Genomic DNA, 27946 nt, shown 5'->3' with positions numbered 1-27946 from the left:
ACAGGAGGAGGGCCTTGGCGGGGCGAGAGGATCCCCGCGAGGCAAAGAAGCGCATGCGTATATCTCCTGGGTGCAGCCACCACTGCTACTGCAGCTGCCTCCCTCTCCGTCCGCCGCTGCCGTAAAGAGCAGTAGCGGCGCGAGCGTGAAGGGGGAAAGAGGCGAGTAGTCTCGCGCTCTTGGGAAGCAAAGCCGTTGAACCGCCTTGCCTCGCACGCGACCCCGCTTCGGCCGGCCGGCCGACCAACCAAACCATCCAATCGCCTGCTTTCTGGCTTTTTTTTTTTTGGTTTTTTGTTTCTGTGTTTCTCTCTCTCTCCTCTTTAGACTGTCTCTCTCTAGCTTCGGTCGGGAGCAGAACAAAAACGTTTAAAGAAGCAAAACCTCCCAGCCTCTGAAAAAAACCAAAACCCAACCGTAAAGATGGTTGACCGCGAGCAGCTGGTGCAGAAAGCCCGGCTGGCAGAGCAAGCCGAGAGATACGACGACATGGCGGCTGCCATGAAGAACGTAAGTCGCCCTTCTCTGCCCTCCCGTTTCCCGCCGTAGCGGCAAATAAAAGGGCCCTCCCGCCGCCTATTTCTGAAGCAGAGTTATCCTTTGGGGGGGAGGGGCTTTTGTCTGGAGATTTTTTTTTTTTGTTGAAGTATGAGGGAAAATAATTTCCACTTTTCTTTCCCGCCATACATGAGAAATAAATATTGAAAAGTGGCAATAGGTTTTCCTTTGCTCCCTTTCATTTATGTGAAGGAAATTAGGCTGACGCTCTGATGAAATAAACGTCAAAGAGGGGGAAATAATTACAATATGCAGAAATAAAGTAACCCTTATTCTGCTCTTCCTTGGTCCCATTAATAACTTGGGTAGTTTTTAATTTATTTTTTGATGGGGAAAAATACACTGTATCCAAACGAAAGGAAAAGGGAGGGATTGACGCGAAAAGCCTTGTATTTTATCACATGTCTACTCCACCAAAAGGAATAGGGGATAAAACGATTCCTCAAAACGGTGTTAGTACAATCCGCTCTTCCTTCACTCTGAATTTTTCAACGTGTTTTACTTTGAAGCTGTTAAAAAAATGTCTTTCTCATGATGAATCATCGTTTTTCTTTGGGAGGGCGGAGGTTGGGGGGGGGGAGATTGGCAGCTATTTGGAGAAATGAATGACAGGGATACAATATTTAAGGTTTCTTTACACTCAACTTTCCATGCAGTCTTTGTGTGTGTACACATACACATTCTTGTCCCATACATAAAATACTTTGGGGCTGAGGTAGCTGTAATTTCTTATCTCACTTTTAAATAATGGAAATGGATTCAAAGGGGGCAAAGAGTGCTTTCTTCTCTTCCATGACTCTGCCATGCCTGGAGAGAAAAAAGAGCTCCTTTCTTCCTGCACGTGTCTAAAGGAGATTATTCCACCTTGGGTCAGATCTCATTATTAACATCCCCGCTGCATCTAAATGTCTTGTGGCATGCAACCTGACTTTCCTCCTGTATATGCCTGCTTTGTGTGTCTTTATATAAAAGTACTTGAAATAGCGCATTACTGATGCCGGCGAGGATGAGAATCTTATTTCTTACAAACTTCCAGCGCAAATGCCCCACCCTGCTTAAGAGTGAGAAGAGAGAGAACCATGTTCCTTTCTTTGCTGGAAAAAGAGCGTACTACTGTGCTCTTGCTGTGTCTTGGACTGAAATTTCCCATTACAGTATTTCATGTCAAAGGAAGGATTTTTTTTCCCTTCCAGAGGGAATACCTCTCCCAAGTATTGTCTCCTCCATGCTGAAGAAAGATTCTTTCCTTTTAAGAAAAAAAATGGAGCCTTTACTGTCATCATATTATGCAATGTAATCTTTGGAAGTTCAAAGAGATGTGACCCTCTTTGAAATAATTAAATAGTATTTGGTTCCTCTAAACAGGCAATTTGTTCTGAACCGAAATTAAGATTTTTTTTCTTTGTTCCATAAAGTTGTTGGTGTGTCACAGGCAGCATTTGCAGCGAATCTTTTCTGTTTAATGTAACTGAGTTACATTATAATATTAGTTGTAATCACCTTCCTCTACCATTTTTGCTTGTTCCTGGGTGGACTGATAAAATTACAGTATTCTGTTTTTGCCTCATCATTGGGCCTAGTTAAAGTAGTCTCTTTTCTGCATTGGGGGGGGGGAAGAGGTGGAGGGGAGGATTTTATGCTACTTATGTTTCAGTACTTTGAGAATGAGCTATACTATTGCTTGCCCCTCCCTTTGTATCACCATATTGCAGAAATATGAGTAATCCTATGTTCTCTTGGAGAGGGCAAACCTAGTGGCATGGATGTTCTGGCTTTCCCCCCTTTTTGCTCCCCCCCTCTAGTGCTTGGGCGGTGCCACTCCCTAGTAGTCTTTCCCAATAATTCAGCTAGTATACCCACCCCCTAACTCCCACAATCAGCCCCACCCACAATTGGCAACCAACTCATCCCTTAATCTGCTTCATGATAGACAGTGAGCTAAGATTATGATTTTGATCAGTAAAAGAATACTCTTTTTTTTTTTACTGTAAACCTTTAAATACCCCAGTTTTCTATCCAGCACTCTTTGGGGGTAGGGAATTTGGATAATAAAGGGAGAATTGCCAATTGAAAATTATTTTTGTACACCGATTAGTTCTTAATTTTTTTCTCGGGGTATTTTTTAATCCATTATAGTGCATCCTTTTCTTAAGCTTCTGATGAGAGTGTTAATTTTCTTTTGTGGAATAACCTTCATATTTATGTAGGCTGTCTTCAGAAGTGTTTATTTGAAGGTTTGTTTAGAATTAATCTTAAAATTGATTAATTTTAGTACAGTTAATAGGTCATTGTGGAACAGAGCTCTTAAATGCTATAAAGTGGAGGGGTTTATTTCATTTTTTTTACAATCCAATAAATAAAAAAGAATTTTTATCTGATCTTGCAAACAAAGCAATCGTGGGAGGCAGTATCAAGTCATTCCAGAAGATTCGGCATTTGTCATATTGCAGAGAGGCTAGACTGGGTGGAGAGAGGGAGGGAGGGAGGGGTTGTTTTAAAGGAGAGAACTGTTCTTTATATTTGCCTTGTTAGTCAGGTCTGAGCCTTTAAGAGAAGCCAGCATGGCCTCTCGCTGATGAATAGCGAATACTGATCTAGACTAGAATTGTCGCAGTATGCCTAGGATGCTGCTCTTTATCTTATTGCACCATTTTGCCCTAACCTTGTGTTTGTCAAAGAAATAGAACTGCCACAGCTTTTTTGAGAACAGAGGAAGATTCAGCTAGCAATATAAATGAGGTGGAGATCCATATGTAGCATAGTGATTTTCTGTTAATTTTGGGCAGACCATTTCTGCAATGTGGTTTGATGCCAATACGTGCATTCAAAGTAATCTCACTTATAGCAGCTGAATGTGAGTCTTCAGTCCTGGGTTTTGCACCATATGCATTATATTTTCTGACTTGATGATTTCTCCAATAGCTTTATTTTAATTAATTTCTTTTGTGTTTCCTGTGATTTCCTTAAGTATTAACAATTTTGTGGGAAGTCTACTCTGCTTAAAATAATGAAAATATAATTTTGTAGCATCCCACTGTTACAGAATTTCTTCAACAGTTAGCATCTAAATCTTTGACAGTGTCCGCTTGTTGCCCTCTATTAAGGCTAAGACAAAAGAGTTGAGCTATTACACTCAGAAATGACATTACAGACCTAATAGCCATATCTCACATCATCCTATCCCAGCTGTGTGCAAGACTTATGACCTCTCACTGATTTCCCATTGTAAGGCAGTGATGTCACATAACAATAGAGGCTGCAGTGCACCCAGGTGGTGACTGACTGCATATATAGCATTTTGTTTCAGATAATGCAGAAATAAAATCTACAATTTAACTGATATTCTACAGTCAGATACAATGTTCTAGACTGCATCCTAAATGTGACTTGTGGTTTATCTCTTAACCTAATGAACTTAGATACCTGTAGTAGAGTACATTGAACACTGACAAAAGAAAATCTTGGCAATGGAGACATCATTAAAAATCATTAAACTGTTAAGTGTAAAAAGTCTGCTGCATCAGATCAATGACTAGCATTTCAGTTCTCATGAAGGATAGCTGGACTAAGCAGGATATGAAGACAATAATGCATTCTCTTTCAAAGCATGTGACATTCAGAGGTATATTGCCTCTAATTTTAAGGTTAAATATTACTGCTGTGGTGTGAAACCTTAAAACTCTTACATGTTGTGCATCAATATTCCTTTTCTGATTGTTCTGTATTTAGAATGCACATAAGAGCACATTATCCTACAGAGCCTTGCTGCATCTTCACTGGGGGATGAACTTTGAAAGTCATTTGTTAAAATAACTTGCTGAAATTAGGAGACTCCATGCAGGTAAAAGTCCAACAGGATGTGTTGACAGCATCTCTGAAATGGATCCTCCAACATGGAACACGTGGATCAACTTCACAGCTGTCATTCAACAGTTTATTGTAGGATGTCTACATCAGTAACTATTATTTATTACAAAGATAAAATCCTCTAACAACCTGATTGAAGATAAAAATGCTTGCCAATTCTCAATTCATAGGAGCTGAATAGTGCCTGGATTTTTTTAATGCAATACTTTTGGACTCCTGATTTATAAACTTCATCTTTATTATTTTGAATTAATTCAGATTTCATATAGAAGGACATGGTAAGTTAAATAGTATGATTTTATTTTTAGCATCTATTTATTATTGGGCCTTCTGGAACTTGAAAATAATGTATCTTAAATCAGCATTGAATGTTCTTAGTTAACAAAACTTAAATCACCCAATATGTGTTTAACAAGGCATTACATGATTTTCTTCAACATTTATGGAAATGCTGCTAAGAAATAATTTTCTGTTTCTTTTTAGAATGAGAAGTAACTTGTAAACATTTTTGAATGTTTCTCTGTATCTAAGGGTCCAAAACTTAATAATAGCATTAGGGCACAGTGTGATATTACAGGTGACCTTTAATGTACTATTTACTGAAAAGGCTATCACTGTACAAAGATAGATTAGAAATCTGCCCTTTGCAACTACAGTGTTTCTGTTAACTCGGGAAACAGCACATAGTAAATGGTAAGCTGCAACTGTTTGATTAGTATTTAGATATTGTCATAATGATAATTTCTGACTTGAAAACGCTTAAATTTAATTAAAGGACGTGGAGGTAGTCAGCTGTAAAAGTATTTGAAGATAGCTGGAACAAAAGATAATGTTGTTCTTCCATTATTTTTACCTGCCCCCAAATCCATCAGATAGTGTGTATGTAGGTGGCTCTTTGGCTGTCTACTTGGCCAGATAATGTCTCCATATGAAAAAAAAGCAAATAGTGATGGACTTTGAGATTTACCTCCCAGATTGTCTATTACTGAGTTAATGCACAATAGATAATGTTAGAAGAAAGATGTAAACTCTGATGAAAATGTACATTGCAAAATCAAATGGATTTTTATATGGCTTTAAAAATGGCATTAGATTAATTATTGAGCACTCTTTACAAGCTAAGCAAGGGCACAGCTGAGAGAGTTTGGATCTAAGGAATTAAACACAATGTGTGGGTTATTCTGCTTTTTAATGTGTGATACTCATGCATTTTAGTATTTTCTTAGAATAATTATGTGTGCTGCATGCCATTAAACCGTTAATTAGTATTAGTTGCCGTAAACAGTTCTTAATCAAGGTATAATACAGTATTATGTATTTTTCTCAGAACTAACCTTTATTGAGCTAGAACCCTTCCAATTTCAGATAAGTATATAGGATTAAAACCTTAATTTTCTAATTGTTTCCTTGTTTGTAAAGATTAATAACATACTGTTTATTCCCTCCTGAAAATAAGACTGTCTTATATTTTTTGAACTATTTGGTGGGAGAAATAGCTTTAAATTACACTGTACAAGATCGGTTGAAATTGGCATTTTCAGCCAATATGATGCTGTGGCTATATAATAGTATATAATGTATTGCTGGCACTTGGTGTAGAGAATCCTGTTTATGGTAGTCAATGATAAATAAGATCAGATTGGGGTGGGTTTTTTGGACCTGTGTTGCAGGTGTGTAGATTGCGATATTTCAGTTTTAAGATAATAGGCCATCCACATTTCAGACAACATGTGAAGTTAGGGAAACTCAGCTTTTGCTTATGTTTAGATCTTAAGGCATTATTTTTTTTTACTATTTTGTCATCCTTTAAAAATTTCAAGAGGAAGAAGAAAAGTCCTCTGATAGTATGTTAACTAAGGATTCTAAAATCAATAAGTTGGCTTGTACATACTTTTTATATGATTGCCAGAAAGTGAGAAATGTCAGCGTATAAGCTTTACACATTCCCTAGAACCTGTATGGTTTAGGGATTTTTTTAGTGGAAGGAAATATTTCTTTCAGTTTACATCTTTTCCTTTTTTCCTGATGAGACTGCAGCAATATAAGAGTGTAATTTTTCCACCTTATGATAAATAATGTGCTGTGGGGATGTGAACAAAATGGAAACCATATCTTGTTACAAAATCTGAACAAATCATTGCTTTCTAGACGTTGTACTCAAGCATTTGGATTAGCAGAAATAAAACAGAAAAATAGCAATTTGTTTGTTTTAGGCTGCAATTAAAATAATATCCCTGAATTATGGAATAAGTAGCAAAGCTAATGTGAGTTGGCTCATCTCTTCTCCATTCCCTGCCAATTACTTGCCATCAAAGTCTGTTTTTCTGGCCTTCCACACTAATTTTCTTAGACAGGGGTCCCTAAACTTGACAACTTTAAGACTTGTGGACTTTAGTTCCCAGAATTCTCCAGCCAGCTATGATGGCTGGAGAATTCTGGGAGTTGGTGTCTACAAGTATTAAAGTTGCCAAGTTTGAAGATTTCTGTTCTTAGGTCTGTTCAGCTGCTCATCTAATTTACTGCTGCTGTTGCACATACCATCATCACTTGGAAAACCTCTCAGCCTTGGCTTTTTTCCATTTTGACTTCCTCCTCCACTTATACTTGTAAAAACTGAATTTTGTACAGTATCTCTAATAAAATGTTCAGTTTCATTCCATATGTAAACTAAAACATACCTGTTTCAGTGTAAGCATATGTCACCAAATCCCACTGTTACATGCAATGGACATTTTGCGCTTTCCTTATGTATTGCAACAAGGCAGTTTTATCAGTTCCCAAAATAAAAATTGGTGAGACTTAGTGATATTGTCAAACAGAAATCTATGCTCATGTGATTGGTAATGAGATATTTCATTACCATGAAAATGATATATGGTTTCATATGTTTTTTTTTAATGAATAAGAAATTCCATTAATTGTTTACTGATTATTATTATTATTATTTATTAGATTTGTATGCCGCCCCTCTCTGTAGACTTGGGGCGGCTCACAACAGTGATAAAAACAATATATAATGACAAATCTAACAGTTAGAATCTAAAATAACAATAGTACATTTAAAAAGTCTAAAAAAGCAAGGAACCCCAATATATAAAAACATACATACAGTCATACCATGCACAAAAACTACATGGGCAGGGGGAGATGTCTCAGTTCCCTCACACTTGACGACAGAGGTGGGTTTTAAGGAGTTTACGAAAGGCAAGATGCATAGTCATATAAATAATTGAGAACATATGTACTGAGAGCATATGCACCAAAGACAAATTCCTTGTCTTTCCAATCACGCTTGGCCAATAAAGTGTTCTGTTCTGTACTATTCTATTCTATTCTATTCAAGCTGCTATCAAAACAAATGGCTTTCAGAATTGGCTTGTATTCTGGAAGTGATGTTTCTTCAAATTTGGCCATGTCAGTTTAGGTAATGACAATCTTTTTGAACAGCTGACTGAGGCAGCTGCAGTAATATTGAATTAAGTGCAGATATGTGAAATTTGCCTAGTTTTGGAGATACTGATTATTTTTCAATTAAAGTTCAGATTTGCTCTCATCTAGTCAATTACTGGGCGAATATTCATCAGTTGCAAATATTTTAGGTCACTCAGTGTGAGAACCTTGGTTGGGAATATTCCCTATTCATCTCCATAGCAACAGTACTGCATATGACTTGAACCGAATATGTTGTTGCATTTCGTCTTTACCTCTTTTCTATCACAGCACATCTTTTTCAGTGCTTGCTAAAGATGCATTTTCCACCAAATGTTCCCATGCAAATAATTCAGATTAGAATGTTCATTTCAGTATTCATCATCTATGCTAGTGTTTGGGCTGCATTGCAAGATATAAACAAATTCTCCGTACTGAGAGAGCGGGTCCAGCAGTCATGTGGGTTGCTCGCTGTCCAATCCGTCGAGGACCAAGCCTAGTCTTTAAAAAGCCTGCTGGACCCGCCCCTTCCCCAGAATTCGCTCAGTCCTGTGATCAAGCAGGACATGTGGTGGCTCGTTCCTCTCCCAAAACACCTTCCCTTCATCCTTTTTCTATCAGAGAAGTAAAATTCATTATTGCCTTTTACTTTAGAGATTGCCTTGGTTGCGCATCGGCTTTACTGGGCTCAGCGCCGAGGGAGAAGCCGCGGTGCGGCTCCTGCAGTTTTTTTTGCAAACACCCTGCTCGCGCTGCTGCCGGATTGTATTTACTAGTAAATCTACTCAGCCAGGAGGTTTACCGGCAAGCTAAGGATTGATTTAAAAAGGAAAAAAAGGGCTCTTTTTCCTCCTGCGGTGTGGGACTGTTAGCAAGCTTCCCTTGATTGTCCCCTGGACTTTAGACTCCCCTCCGTTTTTAAAATCTCGGAGCGGTTTATTTTGGCGCGAAGGCCCTCAGTGCCCAGTAATCGTCGGCCCTTGCGGATCGCCCACGTGCATCCCGTCTGGCACCAGTAAGTCCACCGCTTGGCCCTGGAGTAAGTTTGAGTCCCTCAGGCCTTTTCTCCCTGGCTAGGCCTCCAAACCAGTGTGCCTTGGTTTACTTTTTGATTAAGGTTAGCGAGGCCTGCCCTTCTGCACTCCCTGGCAGGAACTCTGGTACTGACCAGATTGACTGTGAGTTGCAGACGCTCCTGGGCCTAGGAGCAGGGACCCCTTCCTCTTGGGAATGTTGCCCTAGAAGCTTCTCCCATCAGATTTTGGCTCAAGTCTTGTCCCTGTAATTTGTTCAGGTCATGACTTCGTTTCCCAAGAGTGGCACATCTAGAGGTCCCAGAGGGGTTAGGCCTACTGGTTATGAAATTGATAATATCCCCCAGGCCTCTTCCTCCTCTTCCTCGGGAGCCCCTACAATGGCTAGACCCACCAGGGCTGAGAAGAGAAGGGACCTAGCCTTGAAAAATCAGCTAAACGTTTAAAGGTGCAGGCCCAAGTGCACATTAGCCCTGACCCCCCAGAGGCTTCTAAACTGCCTTCCTCTGGGGTCCCTGTGCTCTGTCTGGATGAGCCAAACCTAAATAGGCCCCAACCTAACTTATGGGGCTTAGGTCCAGAGGAGCCAGACATTATGGAAGATCCCTCCGAGCCAGACCCATCCCAGGCCTTCAGGGAATCTCCATCTTTACCTGCAGAGGAGAGCGGAGGAGACAAATGCACTCATTACTAATCTGCCTCCAGAGTTTCAATCTGTGTTTTCTGCTTTGTCTAAAGCCATTGATGACAAGCTCTCGGCTATCAATGTGCCTTCTCACTCTAGTCCCCTTCCACGCGCCCCCCCGGCCCGTGATTTCCCTCTCATCCTACAGAGTTCCAATTAATGAGGATTCGGATCCTTCCCAGGATGAGAACGAGGATGTGGACGTAGAGGACAATGATGACCCGTTTCAGCGTCTGTCAGAAGATGAGGAATCTCAAATTAAGATTCCAGCCCCGGCTGCGATCTTTCCATTCCAACTCTTCAAATCTCTTCTATTTAAAGCAAGAGTTCCGTCTACTTCCATTCAACATCTGGGGGCTATCATAAATTCAGATCTCTCCCGGAGAGCTCATTTCCCAGATAAGATCTCAGAGAAGGACTACCATCGTTACCCTGTCTTCCCTACTGGGAAAGATGGTGTCCTGCATTGGCATTATCCCATGGGCCCGTCTTCATGCCAGGGATCTCCAATGGCTTCTGTTACCGTTCCAGAGATCGGGGAACAGCAACTCGGCATGCCTCATCACCATTCCAACCACAGTCTTCAGATCCCTTACGTGGTGGACCTCCCTCGCTCTGGACAAGGGATCCCCCTTCAGGTGTCCAGATCAATTTACCATTACCATGGATGCCAGCTTAACGGGCTGGGGAGCCCATGCTTAGGGCTTGATAGCCCAAGGCACGTGGTCAGCGGAGGAGGCTTCCAGACCTATCAACTGGCTGGAATTGAGAGCAGTGTCGTTGGCCTTCAAACAAGTCAAACCACACATCCTCAATCAACACATCCTGATTTTCACGGACATTATGACAAAGAGTTATATTTGCAGACAAGGGGGCACCTACAGTCATTAGGGGCCGACCACATATCGGGAGTTCTCAGTGTGCAGGCGGATTGGCTTTCCCGGTCGACTTTGGATCCAGGACAGTGGAGCCTTCATCCGGCTCTGTTTCAGCAAACCTGCCTCAGATTCGGTCACCCGTCGCTAGACCTATTTGCGACCGCGTCCAATGCTCAACTCCCTCGATTCTACTCCAGGTTCCTATCCCCAGGAGCGGAGGAGACAAATGCACTCAGAATCCCTTGGCCTTGAGGGCTGCTTTACGCCTTCCCTCCAATTCCAATTCTCCCAGATGTGATCCACAAGATCATCCTCGAGAAGGCCCAGGAGATTCTGATAGCCCCTTATTGGCCACTCCGGCCCTGGTTCACGGATCTACAACGTCTATCCATCCAGGACCCCTGGCGACTCCCCGTTTCGGAGGATATGTTGCAGCAGGGTGCCTCTCACCATCCAGATCCGGAGTGGTTCCACCTCACCGCTTGGCTATTATCCAGCGCGACTTAGATCTGCGAGGCGACAACCCGGACACTATAGAAATAATCTTAAAAGCCAGAAGAGTTTCCACCAACAGGATTTACGACCATACCTGGTCCAGGTTTCACCAATGGTGCTCACAGGGGGATCTATCCCCCCTGTGCATTCCCATTCACAAGATTGTAGCCTTTCTCATGAAGGGGTTCCATCAAGGCCTCTCATCCAGCACCATCCGACGTCATCTGGCTGCTTTATCTTCAGTCCTAGCAGGGCCTCGCAGACAACCACTCTACTCCTTTCCGGAAATTCAAGTATCAGGCCTTCCAAGGTTCACAGATACCCGTCCTGGGACTTACTGCGGATTCTCCACTCCCTCACTCAGGCACCATGCGAACCCCTAAGATCAGCATCCTTGGGGTACCTATCTTACAAGGTAGCATTCCTGGTGGCGATAACATCTGCCCGACACATCTCAGAATTGGCAGCCCTTCCCATTCGGCAGGATCCATGCCAGTTCCATTAGGACAAAGTAGTCCTGCGCCTGGACCCCACCTTTCTACCCAAGGTCAGTTCCATGTTCCACAGATCCCAGGACATTGTGTTGCCTTCATTTTGTTCCAACCAGAACCATCATCTTGTGGTCAGATGGCAGACCTTAGATCTAACCAAAGCGCTGAGACTCTATATCCAACGGACGAGATCCATTCGAAGGTCTGAAGCCCTATTCATGGCCTATCATCCCAGATCCCTGGGATCCAAGGTATCCTCAACCGTAATAGGTCGTTGGATCCAAGGAACTATCTCAAAGGCCTATGAGTCAGCTTCCCTCAGCATACCTAAAAGTATCACGGCACACTCCACAAGAAGTGCAGCCACATCTGCCGCATGGGCAACTCAAGCTCCATTGGAGGAAGCCTGCAAAGCAGCCACTTGGGCCTCTCCACACTCTTTCATAAGGCATTACAAAATTGACTCTTACGCTTCAGCGGATGCTGCTTTCGGCAGAAGAGTCCTCCAATCCGTTATCTCTCACGATAGCGAACTAATCCCTCCCTAGAGACTCATCTATTGGGTATGTCCCACGTGACTGCTGGACCTGCTCTCTCAGTATGGAGAATAGGCGTTGATTACTTACTTGAACGCCTCTTCTCGTACGATGAGCAGGTACAGCAGTCACTTCCCTCCCTGTTTTTTTCCTTTCTAACTATGGTTATTCCTTTAACCTGTATCCTTTCCTATCATGAGAGTTGAACACTATTGAGCCACCACATTGAGGCTAAGTCTACGGATTCGCGAATTCTGGGTAAGGTGCGGATCCAGCAGGCTTTTTAAAGACTAGGCTCGGTCCTTGACGGATTGGACAGCGAGCAACCCACGTGATTGCTGTACCCGCTCATCGTACAAGAAGAGGCGTTCAGGTAAGCAATCAACGCCTATTTAATGATAATATCTCCTGGCTCTTGCAAGATGGCTCTGTTCATAGAAAAGCTCTAGAGAAGCCAGCCCTCCTATGAAATCTATCCTGTTTTCTCCAAAATAAGACATTCCCTGATAATTGGGCTTCTTAGTGCACAGCAATAAGGCCAAGCACTTATTTCAGGGTTGGGGGGGGGAAAAGACAGGGTTTTATTTATGGGGAAACATGGTAGTGGGTTGGTCAGAAACTGTTGGAGAGTCCTTTGTAAATGGCATAGATTTTTTTTTAAAATGTTGCTATTCTCAGCAATGTTTAACTATTCTGATTAATTACTTTTGTTGGCTTTCAATATTTTGTGTAACACAAATAATCCTTGATTTATCACCATTCATTTAGTGACCAAAGTTACCACAGCACTAAAAAGGTAATTTAGGATTGTTTTTCAAAGTTATGATCATTGCAGCATTCCCATTTTGATCATATGTTCAAAATCCAGATATTTGGCAACTGGTTCATACTTATGGCTATTGCTGTTTTCAAAGGTCATAAGCTCTTTTTTGTAGCCTAAAACAAGCTTAACAACCAGATTACTAATTTATCAGCTGCAGTGATTCATCTAACCAATGTGACAAGAAAGGTTGTAAATTGGGGCAAAACTCACTTAACAAATGTCCCACTTAATAACAGAAATTTTGGGCTTAGTTGTGGTCATAAGTAGGGTAGTACCTGTATATTTTAACATATTGAAATGGAGACATTTTTTCTCAAGGGCCAGTAACCCAGATAGAAAAGACAGTTGGCTTTGTATTCTGTGGCAATAGAATCTTCTGAATTTGGTGATAGTGAGACCAAGGCAGAAACCACAGATCAGGGGAGATATTTTCCTGCAGGAAGGAAGTTTCAGGTCAGCATTTTTTTTCACTAAAACCTGAAAGAGGGAAGAGAGATTTCAGTGTAGATCTCCTGTTGTCAGAGTAGGTACTGCAGGATTAGAAGAGTTGTGGTCTGTTGTAAGATGACAATTATTGAGAGGAAACTGCTGGGCCATTGAAGTATCTCAAATCAGCTGTTCTTCATAGAAACATAGAAACATAGAAGTCTGACGGCAGAAAAAGACCTCATGGTCCATCTAGTCTGCCCTTATACTATTTTCTGTATTTTATCTTAGGATGGATATATGTTTATCCCAGGCATGTTTAAATTCAGTTACTGTGGATTTATCTACCACATCTGCTGGAAGTTTGTTCCAAGGATCTACTACTCTTTCAGTAAAATAATATTTTCTCATGTTGCTTTTGATCTTTCCCCCAACTAACTTCAGATTGTGTCCCCTTGTTCTTGTGTTCACTTTCCTATTAAAAACACTTCCCTCCTGGACCTTATTTAACCCTTTAATATATTTAAATGTTTCGATCATGTCCCCCCTTTTCCTTCTGTCCTCCAGACTATACAGATTGAGTTCATTAAGTCTTTCCTGATACGTTTTATGCTTAAGACCTTCCACCATTCTTGTAGCCCGTCTTTGGACCCGTTCAATTTTGTCAATATCTTTTTGTAGGTGAGGTCTCCAGAACTGAACACAGTATTCCAAATGTGGTCTCACCATCATTCTATATAGTGGGATCATAATCTCCCTCTTCCTGCTTGTTATACCTCTAGCTATGCAGCCAAGCATCCTATTTGCTTTCCCTACCGCCTGACTGCACTGTTCACCCATTTTGAGACTGTCAGAAATCACTACCCCTAAATCCTTTTCTTTTGAAGTATTTGCCAACACTGAACTGCCAATACAATACTCAGATTGAGGATTCCTTTTCCCCAAGTGCATTATTTTACATTTGGAAACATTAAACTGCAGTTTCCATTGCTTAGACCATTTATCTAGTAAAGCTAAATCATTTACCATATTACAGACGCCTCCAGGAATATCAACCCTATTGCACACTTTAGAGTCATCGGCAAATAGGCAAACCTTCCCTACCAAACCTTCCCCTATGTCACTCACAAATATATTAAAAAGAATAGGACCCAGAACAGATCCTTGTGGCACACCGCTTGTAACCTGACTCTGCTCAGAATACTCGCCATTAACAATAACTCTCTGATGTCTACGCTTCAGCCAGCTGCAAATCCATTGAACTATCCAGGGATTAAGTCCAATCTTCACTAATTTATCTATCAGCTCTTTATGTGGAACCGTATCAAAGGCTTTGCTGAAGTCCAGGTAGGCAATATCCACGGCACCACCTTCATCCAACACCTTTGTGACATAGTCAAAGAAATCAATGAGATTAGTCTGACATGATTTGCCTTCAGTAAAGCCATGCTGATTTGGGTCTAATAAGTTATTGTTTTTTAGGTGCTGATTTATCCTCTTTTTGAGTAGAGTCTCCATCATTTTAACTACAACTGATGTCAAGCTAACTGGCCTGTAGTTACCAGCTTCTTCTCTACTGCCCTTCTTGTGAATAGGCACAACACTGGCCATTCTCCAATCCTCAGGAACTTCTCCTGTTAACAAGGATTGGTTAAACAAATCAGTCAGGGGGGTAGCAATGACAGATCTGAGTTCTTTAAGAACTCTGGGGTGGATGCCATCTGGACCCATTGCCTTATTTATCTTTAATCGTTCAAGTTCTTCTAAGACATCGGCTTCTAAGATCACTGGAGCTGAATCCGTACAGCTGGAAGCAATGCTATATCCCTCTATAGTATTATTTTGTAAGGCGTCTTTTGAGAAAACTGAACAGAAGTAGCTATTGAAATGGTCAGCGATCTCCTTATTCCCATTAATGCATGTATTATTCCCGGTACTAAGCTTCGTGATGCCGCAGTTTTTCTTCTTCTTATCATTAATATATCTGAAGAAGGTTTTATCCCCCTTCTTTACAGATTTGGCAATTTCTTCCTCTTTTGAGGCTTTAGCAGCATATATTATCTGTTTCGCCTCCTTCTGTCTCATTTTATATACCTCCCTATCAGCCAGTTGTTATAGAATTTCAAAGTTATTTATTAGTATTTATATTGTATAAAGTTGTCAATCAAATAGAGTTGAAGTACATGTTCCTGTGAACAGGAATTATGATAATTGATCCAACACATTTAGGGATCAACAGGTTTGGGAAGGCTGGATGTGCTATGATAAGATAGTATGAAAATAATTTATTTGGGGATTGTTGCTTGATAAGGTCACATTTATCTGACTAATGCCATTCAAGGAAAAAAGCTTAGCAACATCATTTATAGTGAAATTACTGATCCTTAAAAGTTCCATTAAAAGGATGACTGATCTTAAAAGGTGCTTTGGATGAGAATAAGATATGTTCTGATCGGAGAGAAAAACTTTTAAGTTCTGCCTCTCTCCTCTGATAGGTGCAAGTGCATCATTGTGTTGCCAAAGATGTTTTAATATTGCAGTTTTGAAATTTAGATGATGCTATTCATTAACTAATAAAACTGAGTCTGTAACTATCTTTATCTTTATACTGTATTGCAAACTTGGGAAGAAAGGTTTATAGTTACATTAAACAGGAGTGAAATTCTCCTGGTTCGTTCGTGTCAGTCATCGGAGAACCAGTTACAAAGGGAGCACGAGGCTCCGCCCAGATGCCACCATTTGGGGCTTTTTATCCAACACTGCACATGCACAGAGGGTAAAAGAACCCAAATGATGGCGTTTGGGCAGGTGGACAGAACTTTTTGCTCCCTTTGCGACCGGCTCTCCGACGACTGACAAGCACGAGCAAACCAGGAGCATTTAGATATAAATATAAATTGGATATAGGTAAGTAATATACTTTATGATCCATATATTTGTTCTGGAAATGCTTCCAAAGCTCAAGGATTACTTTCTTGTATAATACTGATTTGTGTTCAATACAAATCTTACATTATTACACGTAGGTCTTAACTGGTGACTTAGCGACTAGTTGAAGTTATGATCCCATTTTTTAAAGTTACAACATTTTCAAACATGAATGCATTTTTGAATGCTTGGCATCTGGCTTGTCACGTGACAATGATTTAAGGCATTTTTGGCAGAAAAATACTTTATGGCAAACTCAATGAGTTTGCCTTATGGCTGTGGTGTTTGAATTATGACTGCCACAAAGGTTATAAAATTAGGTCAGGTCATATGACCCACATTGCAACCATCATCACTTGGACCTTATTTGCAGGTCTCAATTATGACCATATATATCAGACTTTGGCTTGTTCATAACAGATTTATAAAATACAACTTATGTAATCATGAAAATAATGTAGATGTGGTATCATTAAGTGCTGAGAGTGGTACGTAAAGAACAATCGTGCAGTACTTAGTCAATAAGGAGAATAATTTGATTTTGAAAATGGAACATCTCTTCAAATGCATCACCCAGATTATATGTGTTAACCTGTGAAGACAAATTTTAGATTAAAATTGGAATTATAAAATACATGAAATAACCATACCAGAATTGTAACTTTAAATCTATTAACAGTCTAAGCCAGGGGTATCAAACTGGATTTCTTCAAGGGCCAGATCAAGATTGTAGTTCTCCTCCTGAAGCTTCCATGCGACTAGTGGCCAGCAGAGTGCTACAGGTGGCCGGGGAGGCCGAAAACCGGATGGGAAGGAGAGGGGCACACACCGACTGTTTTTGTGGGCAGAGGCTCTGTGGGCCAGTCCTTTGATATTTCCAGGCCAGCCCTGGGGGCCAGATTTAGACCTCCCCTCAGGCCAAATCTGACACCCCTGGTCTAAGCCATTTTGCTATTAATTTAAATAATAATAATAATAATTTAATAATTTATTAGAATTGTATGCCGCCCCTCTCCGAAGACTAGGGCAGAGAACGGAATTTAAATAATTTTATCAGTGATTTGTATATACGTACATCATTCATTTATATGAATTGTATTTTGGAATGAAATTTCCTACGTTTGAACAATTTATTTGCCCTAGTCATGCTAATTAATAGCAATAGCAGTTCTGAAGATTGAAAACTTGTATTAAGAAGCAAGCCAGCCTTTATAAAGTTTCTCACCTGAAAGGAGTCAAATACACATTCTTGTATCAGCTGTACTTCACATACTACACAGCAGCCATATGTCTTAATAATTTTAATATAAATGTGCATTAATTTGGATTCATCTACCACTCTTTCTCCTAGCACAGACAAAATACAAGAGATGTTTGGCTTATTTTGTAATTATTTGTGAAATTGCAGAATGGCAATATAAACAATTTCTGCATTTTATTTGTAGCTGAAACACATGAAATTATTAACAGTAGCTTAGGAATGGAACAGTTAAGGTTTAGGCTTTTTTTCTTGAACCCCCCCCCCCACAAAATTAAACATTTGCAGCCCAGTGGGAAAAACTCAGTTGAAAACAAATCACAGTTCTAGTTTAGAATAAAATGAAATGAAATATGAATTGTTAAGTACTATAAAATTCTTTGGTAAATACAAATCAATTGTTCCTCTTAGTGCCGAACAATTAAAGTTATAGATATGTAGTTACATGTGCATACAAAGCCTGTTCATTTTGCTCAAAGAGAACCTTGATAAATGAGACATGCAAATTAGAATTTAATACTATCTGTAGTCTAAATTATCTACTTGCTGAAGATAATGCTTTGAAATCAAGTGGTCTTTGATGGCTCTGAAGAGCACTTTCTAAAGTAACTGATGAAGTAAAGTTTGTTGCTATGTAAAAAAACAAGATGTCATGAGTATCCTTGGTGTTCTGTTACTATGCAATACTCTTAGCAGAATAGTGGGCTCAGAAGCCTTTTGCTTATGATTAGGATTTTAGTCCATAGCAACAGCAATATATATATATTATGAGGAAAACTGGCCACTGCAGAGAGCAGTAACATAAAGAATAGGGTTGTGCCGAATGTCTTCCCATCTACAAATATTTACCAAGATACATATCTTATTCTTTTCAGTACTAGCCTTCCTGAGTATATAATATGATATGAATTATAAACACAATATTGGTGATGAAAAAGCATACGAAAAGCAGAAAACAATGCACATCTAAAAATTTCTTATCTTTTTGTATTAAAGCTATATTTATGTCAAGTTAGTTTAACACTCCTGTTCTGTTTAAGAAAAGTAACAAATCTTCTGTTCCCGGGTCACCCTGACCCGGACCGAAAACTCTTCATTTGCAGTGCTTAAGTTTGGTCAATTTGAATACTTTTTTCACTTGGAAAGTAGTCTGAACATTTCTGCACACAATGATATGAAAATTGAACTGAAGAAATTAATCCTTATTGGTTTATTTTGCACATAAATATGCCTCCCCCCCCGTTTTTGTGAATTTTCTTTAGATTTATTGATAATTATGCCTGCAAAATACATTCTATTTTACTAAAGTTGGTGTGGGATTGGTAGCTTGAACATTTCTGAACATAATGATATGAAAATTGAACTGGAAAAATTGATGCATATTGGTTTATTTTGTTGATGAAATGCACGCCCCCCCCCCCTTTTTTTAAAATAGTCTTCACTTTATGGATAGTTTTGCTAGCAAAATACATTCTATTTTACTAAAGTTGGTGTGGGATTGGTAGCTTGAACATTTCTGAACATAATGATATGAAAATTGAACTGGAAAAATTGATGCATATTGGTTTATTTTGCACATAAATGTATGCCTCCCCCCGTGTTCAATTATTTCAATTTATATAAAAATTATGCTGTTAATTTCAAACTTACATACTTTTTTTTAGTAAAATGGATTTGTTTGATAAAATTAGTTCTCTGGCTACAATGTGGTTGATTTTCAAAAGGATATTCCAAATATTTCTAGACAAATATGTATAAACAGTGACAATAATGGCACATAGCAAGGCCGGGGTGTGTGTGGCCCTTTTGTGGCAAAAATAAACCAAGAAGAACCATTTTTTTCAGTTCATTTATATTTTTCTTATATTCAGAAATGTTCAATTTAGTATATCAAACCTTTTGGGGGAAAATTCCTTAGGGATTTGTAGCCTTAAAAAATAGAAATTGACACGAAATTCAAAAAGGATGGGGGGAGGGGCTTTTTGATCAAAATAAAAATATAAGTCTCAATTTTTCCAGTTCAATTTTCATATCATTATGTTCATAAATGTTCAAACTAGTTTTCCAGTTAAAAAAGTTTTCAAAAAGACCAAATTCAAGTACCTAAAAAAAATCATTTTGGTCCGGGTCTATATGACCCGAACAGACTAAACGTGACTTTTTTTTTGCCCAGAAAAAAAAAATTTCCCCCACCCCCACAAATATTTTTTTGATGATCAGCATTGTTAAATTGAGTAAATGAATGCCTAAGATTTTAAAGAATATTTCGGATTTGGAGCATAAAAAAATAAAAAGTGAAAATGGTTGCAAGCAGCTGAGGGGGGAGGGAAGGCCTTATTTCTGATGTTAAAAAACCAGTAAGAATCATTTTTTTCAGTTCCTTTATATTTTTCTTATATTCAGAAATGTTCAAGCTACCAATCCCACACCAACTTCAGTAAAATAGAATGCATTTTGCAAGCAAAACTATCCATAAATTGAAAAAACTTTCACAAAAATGGGGGGGCGTGCATTATATCAGCAAAATAAACCAATAAGATTTACTTTTTTCATTTCAATTTTCATATCATTGTGTGCAGAAATGTTCAGACTACTTTCCAAGTGAAAAAAGCTTTCAAAAAGACCAAACATAAGCACTGCAAATGAAGAGTTTTCGGTCCGGGTCAGGGTGACCCGGGAACAGAAGATTTGTAACTTTTTTTGCCCAGCAAAAACTAAGCCCCCCACCCCCCAAAAAAAATTCTCATAGAGAGAACCCCTGAAATGATGAATAGTCATGAAATTTCAAGTTTCAGATATGCAGGGAAAATTTTTTACAGGGACTCAAACTTGGCTTCGGGTCACATACGACCCGAACAGAACAGCAGGGTTAATTGACACATATACCTACATAAATAAAGTTATGTCTGTTCTAACCTGTTTCCAGGGATGAATTTTCATTTGGGTTAGACTTGTACAGTTTTAAAAAAGAGAAATACAGAAATGTACAGCCCCTTTTGCTCCTTGACTCCGGCTTGTGAAACTGATGTGTAACATTTGATTACATTGAGAAAATCAATTCAGCTTCAAAGCTGGGTTGTTTTATTATAACAGCTATACTTTGGTGGCAACCCCTCCACTGCAATACCTTCAGGTATATCATTAAAATGTTAAGGCAATAAATATTCTGGGAATCAGCTTTACCTGCCAATAAATGTGCAAGTTGTATGTTAAGTTGTACATTTAGTAATTTCTAGCACTTAATAGCAGTACAGTGATCCCCTGGTTATTGCGTCCCCGACCATTGCGAACAGGGTAATTTGCGATTTTTCAACCCGGAAGTCAAAACACCATCTACGCATGTGTGCCCTTTTTTCTATGGGCACGCATGCGTAGATGGCGCCCGGCAGATCAGCTGCTGGGTGGCTTCCCTGGGTCTTCCCCCTCTTGCTGGTGGGAGGGCGAGCAGCGGGCATCAGCAAGGAGTTTCCCCACCGCCCACGCAAACTCCTCGCTGCCGCCCGCCCTTCGCCCGCCCACACCGTTCATTCTCGCCGCTTTGGAGCTGAGTCCTGAAGCGAATTCGCTTCAGGACTCAGCTCGAAAGCGGCGAGAGCGAGCGCGGACAAGCCGTTCGCTGGCGCTAGCTCTCGCCGCTTTGGAGCTGAGTCCTGAAGCGAATTCGCTTCAGGACTCAGCTCGAAAGCGGCGAGAGCGAGCGCGGACAAGCCGTTCGCTGGCGCTAGCTCTCGCCGCTTTCGAGCTGAGTCCTGAAGCGAATTCGCTTCAGGACTCAGCTCCAAAGCGGCGAGAGCGAGTGCGGACAAGCCGGCATGGGGGGCTTGCCAGCACCCCCCCGGACCCCCAACCCGGGTTTGGGGGGCTGCTAGGAAGCCCCCCATGTCGGCGGCGACGTTTTAAAACAGCCGCCCCGCCCCCAATCTTCGGCTCCTCGCTAGCGCTGCGGAAGTTAAAAACACCATCTGCACATGCGCAGATGGTGTTTTTACTTCCGCAGCGCTACTTCGCGAAAACCCGCTCGTTGCGGGGGGTCCTGGAACGGAACCCTCGCAACGAGCGGGGGATCACTGTAGTTGGATAAATTTAATGTGGTGTCACTTGCAGGTTTTGTTTTTTTTACAAATAGAATACTAGTACAGTGGTACCTCTACTTAAGAACTTAATTCGTTCCGTGACCAGGTTTCTTAAGTAGAAAAGTTTGTAAGTAGAAGCAATTTTCCCCATAGGAATCAATGTAAAAGCAAATAATGCGTGCAAACCCATTAGGAAAGAAATAAAAGCTCAGAATTTGGGTGGGAGGAGGAGGAGGAAGAAGAAGAGGAGGATGGCAGTCGCTGCCCAGAGCAAAAGGAGCTTTTCTTTTCTCTGGGCGCAGGCAGAGTTTTATTCCCTCCAAGCGCACAGAGAAAGGAAAATGCTTTGTTCACTCTGGACTGCCAAAGCCTCCTTAAGCACCACCGAAAGGCTTCTCTGGCAGCCCAGAAAAGCCCGAGATGGCTGGGATTAAATGGGGAATGGCAGGAATCTAGCTGGGCCTTCGTGCCACTCTCAAATATCCTGGGAATTTTTTCTGGGCTCAGGTTCTTAAGTAGAAAATGGTTCTTAAGAAGAGGCAAAAAAATCTTGAACACCCGGTTCTTATCTAGAAAAGTTCTTAAGTAGAGGTACCTATACCTATAATAGATAGAGGTACCTGTATCTATAATAATTGGTTTAAAATCTTAAATAAATGGTATTTGGGGTACCTATTGATCATATTAACCAAGGCTGATACAGTTCAAACCATTTGGAGCGTTCTGGGTAAAGGCTGGTCTAGAGCAAAGTTACATAGGATTATAAGAGTTTATAAAAGTTATATAGAGTTTATAAAAGTCATACATTTTTCATCACAGAACTTTGCACAAACTTAATCATTAGCGCTTCATTCCTGTTTTACCTAAATTTCTAACATTCTGCAGATAAATGACACTAATTGGGATACTAGTTATTTCTTTTTTAAACAAAGGAACAGATCTTGTCTGTGTGTAAACTTATCATTTGTACTAAATACAATATAGCTGTATAACTGCGGCAGCTGCCTCAGGAGTGCTTTGTGCTAGGAGATGGTTTGGGCCTGCTTTGGTCTTTTGTATTATTGTGAAATATAAGGAGTTTATGGAGCTGTCATAAATTAGAAGAATTACTTGCTATTTTCTACAACGCTGTCCATCTGAAGTGTAAACCCCTTTCCAGGTTTGTAAACTTTTAGATGGCAGGTTTATTTCTCAATAGATGCCAAACTTCAGGAAAATTGTTAAGATACAGTGTCATCTTTTAAAGAATGATTAAATGTCGCTAAAATAAGCTTGGCAAACTTTAAATAGCTTTTTAACATATTTTATAAAACAAAATTTTAAAAAATAAATATTCTGTGGCCTAAAATAGAAAAATGCTCTGTAGGTGGCAAAATGGCATTCTTAAATATGTACCCATTTGCCTTACTGTCATTAATTGCTGGAGGCTGCTACACACTTGCTTTTTTGAGTCTGTCCTTCACTAGAAAAAGGATATACAACTTTGAAATTCTGGTGCCAAGTTAATTGATGTTGATGATTAAATACTTCTACTGTTAGTTATCTGAAAGTGTTTAATGTATTAGAAAATAATAGTTTTATTTGAATAGATAGCTTCTTCTCTTAGTTTGGTGTATTTCTGTAAGAGGTATAACCCAAGGTTTATTTTTTTATTATTGCCAGTGTGCCAAACACAGATATTCCCACTTGGTTGGCTTTGGTAGATGCTGAGTTCCTGTATTGGCAAGATACAGGCATTTTTGTGGTAATTGTGACACCATTGCTTAGGATTGCAAACTACTAACTTTGGGTACTTGCTTGCCAAAATTAAGCATAGTGGTCATGCTAAATTTAGGATAAAAATGTCATTAGAGCATACAAGAAGATTTTGACTTCTAGGATCAGATTCTTTTTTTAGGAAGTCTGGTAGACCATGAAAAGTAACATGAAAATCAGTACTAAGGACCTCAATGGCATTCTGAGTTTCAAATTTCTCAATTTGTCTTATCTGTATAGCACATTTGTGTCTCATTAGCATATTATTTTCAACCCTGCTGCCTGACTTGCTTCCTATGTACTTTTTTCATGATCACTCTGACTTTCAATTCAAACTACTGTCGGCTTGACTTCTACAGCTCTATTTTAGTTTTGTTTCTAAAGAACCCCCTTTTAAAATAGTGTTCATCAAATCTTTATAACCTAATATAATTTTGAAATTACCTCTGTCTTTATATTGCTAGTCAAAAATTTGTAAAAGAAAATTTACATGTAGTGGTGATGTTCCTAGTAGAAGTAGTCTCCAAATACCACTGTAATGGAGCCTGCCTATCACAGTTGTAACGTATAATGATAATAGTGTGTTGGTGGCATGCCTGACTTACCATAATTTCATGATGGTTTTTGTGGCTGTTGTTAAACAAATGTTTTTGGTTGTTAACTGCTGTAGTAATTTAGCCAACCAATGGTTTGCTCTGGCAATAGTACTTAGACTTAGATATCATTTCACAGTGCCTTACAGTCCCCTCTAAGTGGTTTACAGAATCAGTATATTGCCCCCAACAATCTGGGTCTTCATTTTACCCACCATGGAAGGCTGAGTCAACCTTCAGCTGGTCTGGACCATACTTTCTAATCTTCATAACTCTCAAACTGCCCAATGGAAGTAAATGTCAGGTTTTTATTAAAGGTTCATCAAACGTAATAATGGTGGGGGAGGGCATTGTAACTTTGAATTTGGGACATTAATACACCCACCCACCCACCACCCCAAGGAAGAACTTTGAATAGACTGGTTGTAAGTCTGCGACTAACTGTATTAATTTTAATTACTGCTAGTAACTTTTCTTCGGTCTGGACCATACGTTTTAATCTTCAAAACACTCAAACTGCTCAATTTTTGCACGACATTATTTTAAGTCAGTAATGATGTGAAATTGTTATGATGATGTATTTAAGGAAAGAGTCCTCTGACTTCTACTGTAGTGGGTTGGTGAGAAAGGTTTCACTGAATTCAATGTAAGTGGCATAGTTTCGAGTGAAAAAGCAAAGCCATTAATTACAAATATTTTGTCATCCTTTGTCTCCTACAGGTGACAGAGCTAAATGAGCCGCTCTCTAATGAAGAAAGAAACCTCTTGTCTGTAGCTTACAAGAATGTAGTTGGGGCCCGACGCTCCTCTTGGCGAGTAATTAGTAGCATTGAGCAGAAGACCTCTGCTGATGGCAATGAGAAGAAAATTGAGATGGTGCGGGCTTATCGTGAGAAGATTGAGAAGGAATTGGAAGCTGTGTGCCAGGATGTACTCAGTCTCCTAGACAACTACCTGATCAAGAACTGCAGCGAGACCCAGTATGAGAGCAAAGTCTTCTACTTGAAGATGAAAGGGGACTATTATCGCTATCTTGCCGAGGTGGCCACAGGGGAGAAGAGAGCAACGGTGGTGGAATCCTCTGAGAAGGCATACAATGAAGCTCATGAGATTAGCAAGGAACACATGCAGCCGACTCATCCCATCCGACTTGGCCTGGCCCTTAACTACTCTGTTTTCTACTATGAGATCCAGAATGCCCCTGAACAGGCATGCCACCTGGCCAAGACGGCTTTTGATGATGCCATTGCTGAGCTGGACACCCTCAACGAGGATTCCTACAAGGACTCAACGCTCATCATGCAGCTGCTCCGTGATAACCTAACGCTCTGGACAAGCGACCAGCAAGATGACGACGGTGGCGAAGGCAACAACTAGAACCTTTGGATGGACTGGCAGCCGCACGCCGATGCTACTACTGCAGTCTTTATTTTTTTTCCCACAAGTGAAAAGTGGGGGGGAGGGGGTCAGGGGTGGGGGAGGGGAAAAAGGAGGTGTGATCTTCCAGGGAGGCTCCCCGCAACCTGTCTTTGATTGCCTCTGTGACACTTTTGCCAAAACACCACTAGTGGAAAAATCAGGCTGGCTGTGGTGGTATGGAGTAGAATAGCAGCCTCACAATGGCATATGGACTGTTCAGTTGATTATTAATTCAAGGGGAGCTGTCTTTAAGTTATCTTAATTGCTAGGCATACATGAAGTTAATGATGACTAAGTTGAATGGAATGGCCCTCTCTCTTTTTTCCCCCTTGGTTTGATTTTTTGTTTTTGTTTTGTTTCTTTGTTTGAGAAGCTGTTCTGTGGTTCCAGTAAGGTTTCCCAGTCATTCTCTTCTCGGTGAAATGTCACGCTATGTTAAAAATCAAGTTTTTTGTCTTGTCTCTCTATTGTCCACCTCCAGTTCTGGTAGATTTGAGTTCCCATTTATTATGGCATAATTTTAAAAAAAGATCCCAAGGTTTCTAAGATCATAAGCATTGGAGTTTAGATGCTGAAGATAGCCTGCAGTATTAACATATTTACAGTTCACAGTATTTCTACACAACAGCCATATTTTACACTAAACTTTTTTGAGTTTAAATTTGCTTCTTAATGGCTTAATGTTCTTCTATAGCTTGCATCTGAGAATCAGTTTTCCAGATGTCTGAATACTACATGAAAATGACCCATCTTGTTTTGATTCCTTTGCCATATCTCAATAGATGCTTGGCAAACGGCTATATACAGGTATTCCCATCAAAGGATTCAGAACTTAAATTGGAGAAGAGAAGTTCTTAAAGCTAATCAGACCTGTATTTTTCTCATTCAGTGTCTGCAATTTCCCAAGGCCGTTTCTTCTTTCTCAAAGGAAGAGGAATATAGTCCATCCTCAGGGATCCTGCTGCCAATTTGCTCATAATCTTACGTTTCCTCCAGTATAATTAAAAGATTCTCCTGCCTCTTTTTCCCACACCTCTGACCTTTCCTTTGTTGCCCATATTGAAGGCAGGGCCTTTCTGTATTTCAAGCCTGTGATTATAAGTGAATCTATCAGGGTAGAAGCATCCACAAAGAACAAGATTTAAGAAATCTTGGCCTATTTAAAACATGTACAGAAAATTCTGTTCATTTGTGATACTTAACATGCTGGGAGTGGGGGAAAACTACAGTTGATCAGGAATTTTGGCATCCATTTTTGGAAATAAATCAAAGTGATTGGAAAATCATTGTTTTTTTCCTTCATAAATTACAGAGTTTTTATTTTAAATATAGCTTTAGTTAGTCAAAAGCACCTTAGAAGGAAACAGGGCTCTAATGACTCCCATTGTACAAATAGATTTATTTCCCTTTGTGGAAAAGGAATATCTTGTTTCTCATGGTGGTCTATAGACTTTTTTTCTGTTTAATTTGCTGCAATGCATCTGAACAGTAGGGTGAGAGTCTTTTTGACGGTCTGCAATTCCAAAGAAAGTAAAAGTTTAAGATGGATTGATACTGCAAAAAGCTGGCAAATCGGCATCAGGGCATCCAGTGCAGATACATTTCTTTTAATAACCAAACCTAAATTGTACTTCGTTGCAGTGTGGTAACATACATTCAGTGAGTTTTCCCTTCAGGGCCACTTGAGTAAAAATGCCATGCCAGTAGGCTGTTTTTGCATCCCGTTGGCTCCAATAAGGAGGAGAGGCTTGCAACTTGAGTGACTGAGTGAAACCTCTTAAGAAATATCGTGGACTGGAAGAACATTTTAAGGCTTCTCTTTAATTTGCAGTCATGTGTGAGCAGTGCGTATCCCTGGCTTTGATTTGGAAGTGATTTACTGGAAGTACAAAACCTTTCTTGATTTTTTTTTTCCAGCTTCTAGCTCTGGCTGCTTTAGGAAAACTTTATGCAGGGGAAAAAAGATCGCACAAGAGGGCTAAATATGGAGTGGGGGGCAGGGGGTTGGGGGATGCGAGCAGCTTGAATGGTTTCTTTCAATTTTTTTGTTAAAGAAATGCACTTGCCTATGATAACTGTTTCTCCAGTGAAATGAATAACTGCTCCATTATTCTATTGATACAATATTGTGCATGCTGGTGTTGTATTTCTATAAAGTAGCTTGAAATTTATTAACTTATACTGTAGATGTTATGTATTCCTATGACAATAGTCTTCAACATTTTTTTAAAATTTTTTAATTTATTTTATTTTTCCTTTTTCGGGGGGTAAAGTTTGCTCTACCAAATAGTGATCGTAACAAAACTGATCTGTTATGGATGTTGCTATAGTGACATGCAATTATATATGATTTTTTTTTTAAAAAAAAGGAAAGCAAAGAAAACACCAGTGTTAGCTTAATCTTAATGTCTGGTGTTCGTCATGGTGAAAATTATAACTATTACAGTGTAGGAGAAAAATGACTATGTTCTTTGAATGAGCCTTTGTTTGTGCTTTTCTGTCATGTTATGCAGTGAACTCTTTTTAAGGTCTAATCAGTGATTATTTTTCCAACTCCGTGTTTCTGTAAGGAATTATTTCACACACGGACCATTCTTAGCAGTTTTCCTCAGTGATGGAATATCATGAATGTGAGTCATTATGTAGCCGTCGTACATTGAGCAAATAAACTTACAGATCTGATGTCCATGCTACTCCA

General features: G+C 39.9%; 1 protein-coding gene across 1 annotated transcript; it reads left to right on the top strand.

The window, feature by feature from the left end:
* YWHAG (tyrosine 3-monooxygenase/tryptophan 5-monooxygenase activation protein gamma) lies at window positions 1-27946 on the top strand. The gene is made up of 2 exons (XM_070735163.1): window positions 1-510; window positions 24550-27946. The coding sequence occupies exons 1-2, from the start codon at window positions 424-426 to the stop codon at window positions 25204-25206; spliced, it is 744 nt and encodes a 247-aa protein (XP_070591264.1). The 5' UTR covers window positions 1-423; the 3' UTR covers window positions 25207-27946.

This window comes from Erythrolamprus reginae, chromosome 1 (assembly GCF_031021105.1).
Source record: "Erythrolamprus reginae isolate rEryReg1 chromosome 1, rEryReg1.hap1, whole genome shotgun sequence".
Taxonomy (NCBI): domain Eukaryota; kingdom Metazoa; phylum Chordata; class Lepidosauria; order Squamata; family Dipsadidae; genus Erythrolamprus; species Erythrolamprus reginae.
This window is presented reverse-complemented; position numbering and strand designations above follow the sequence as displayed.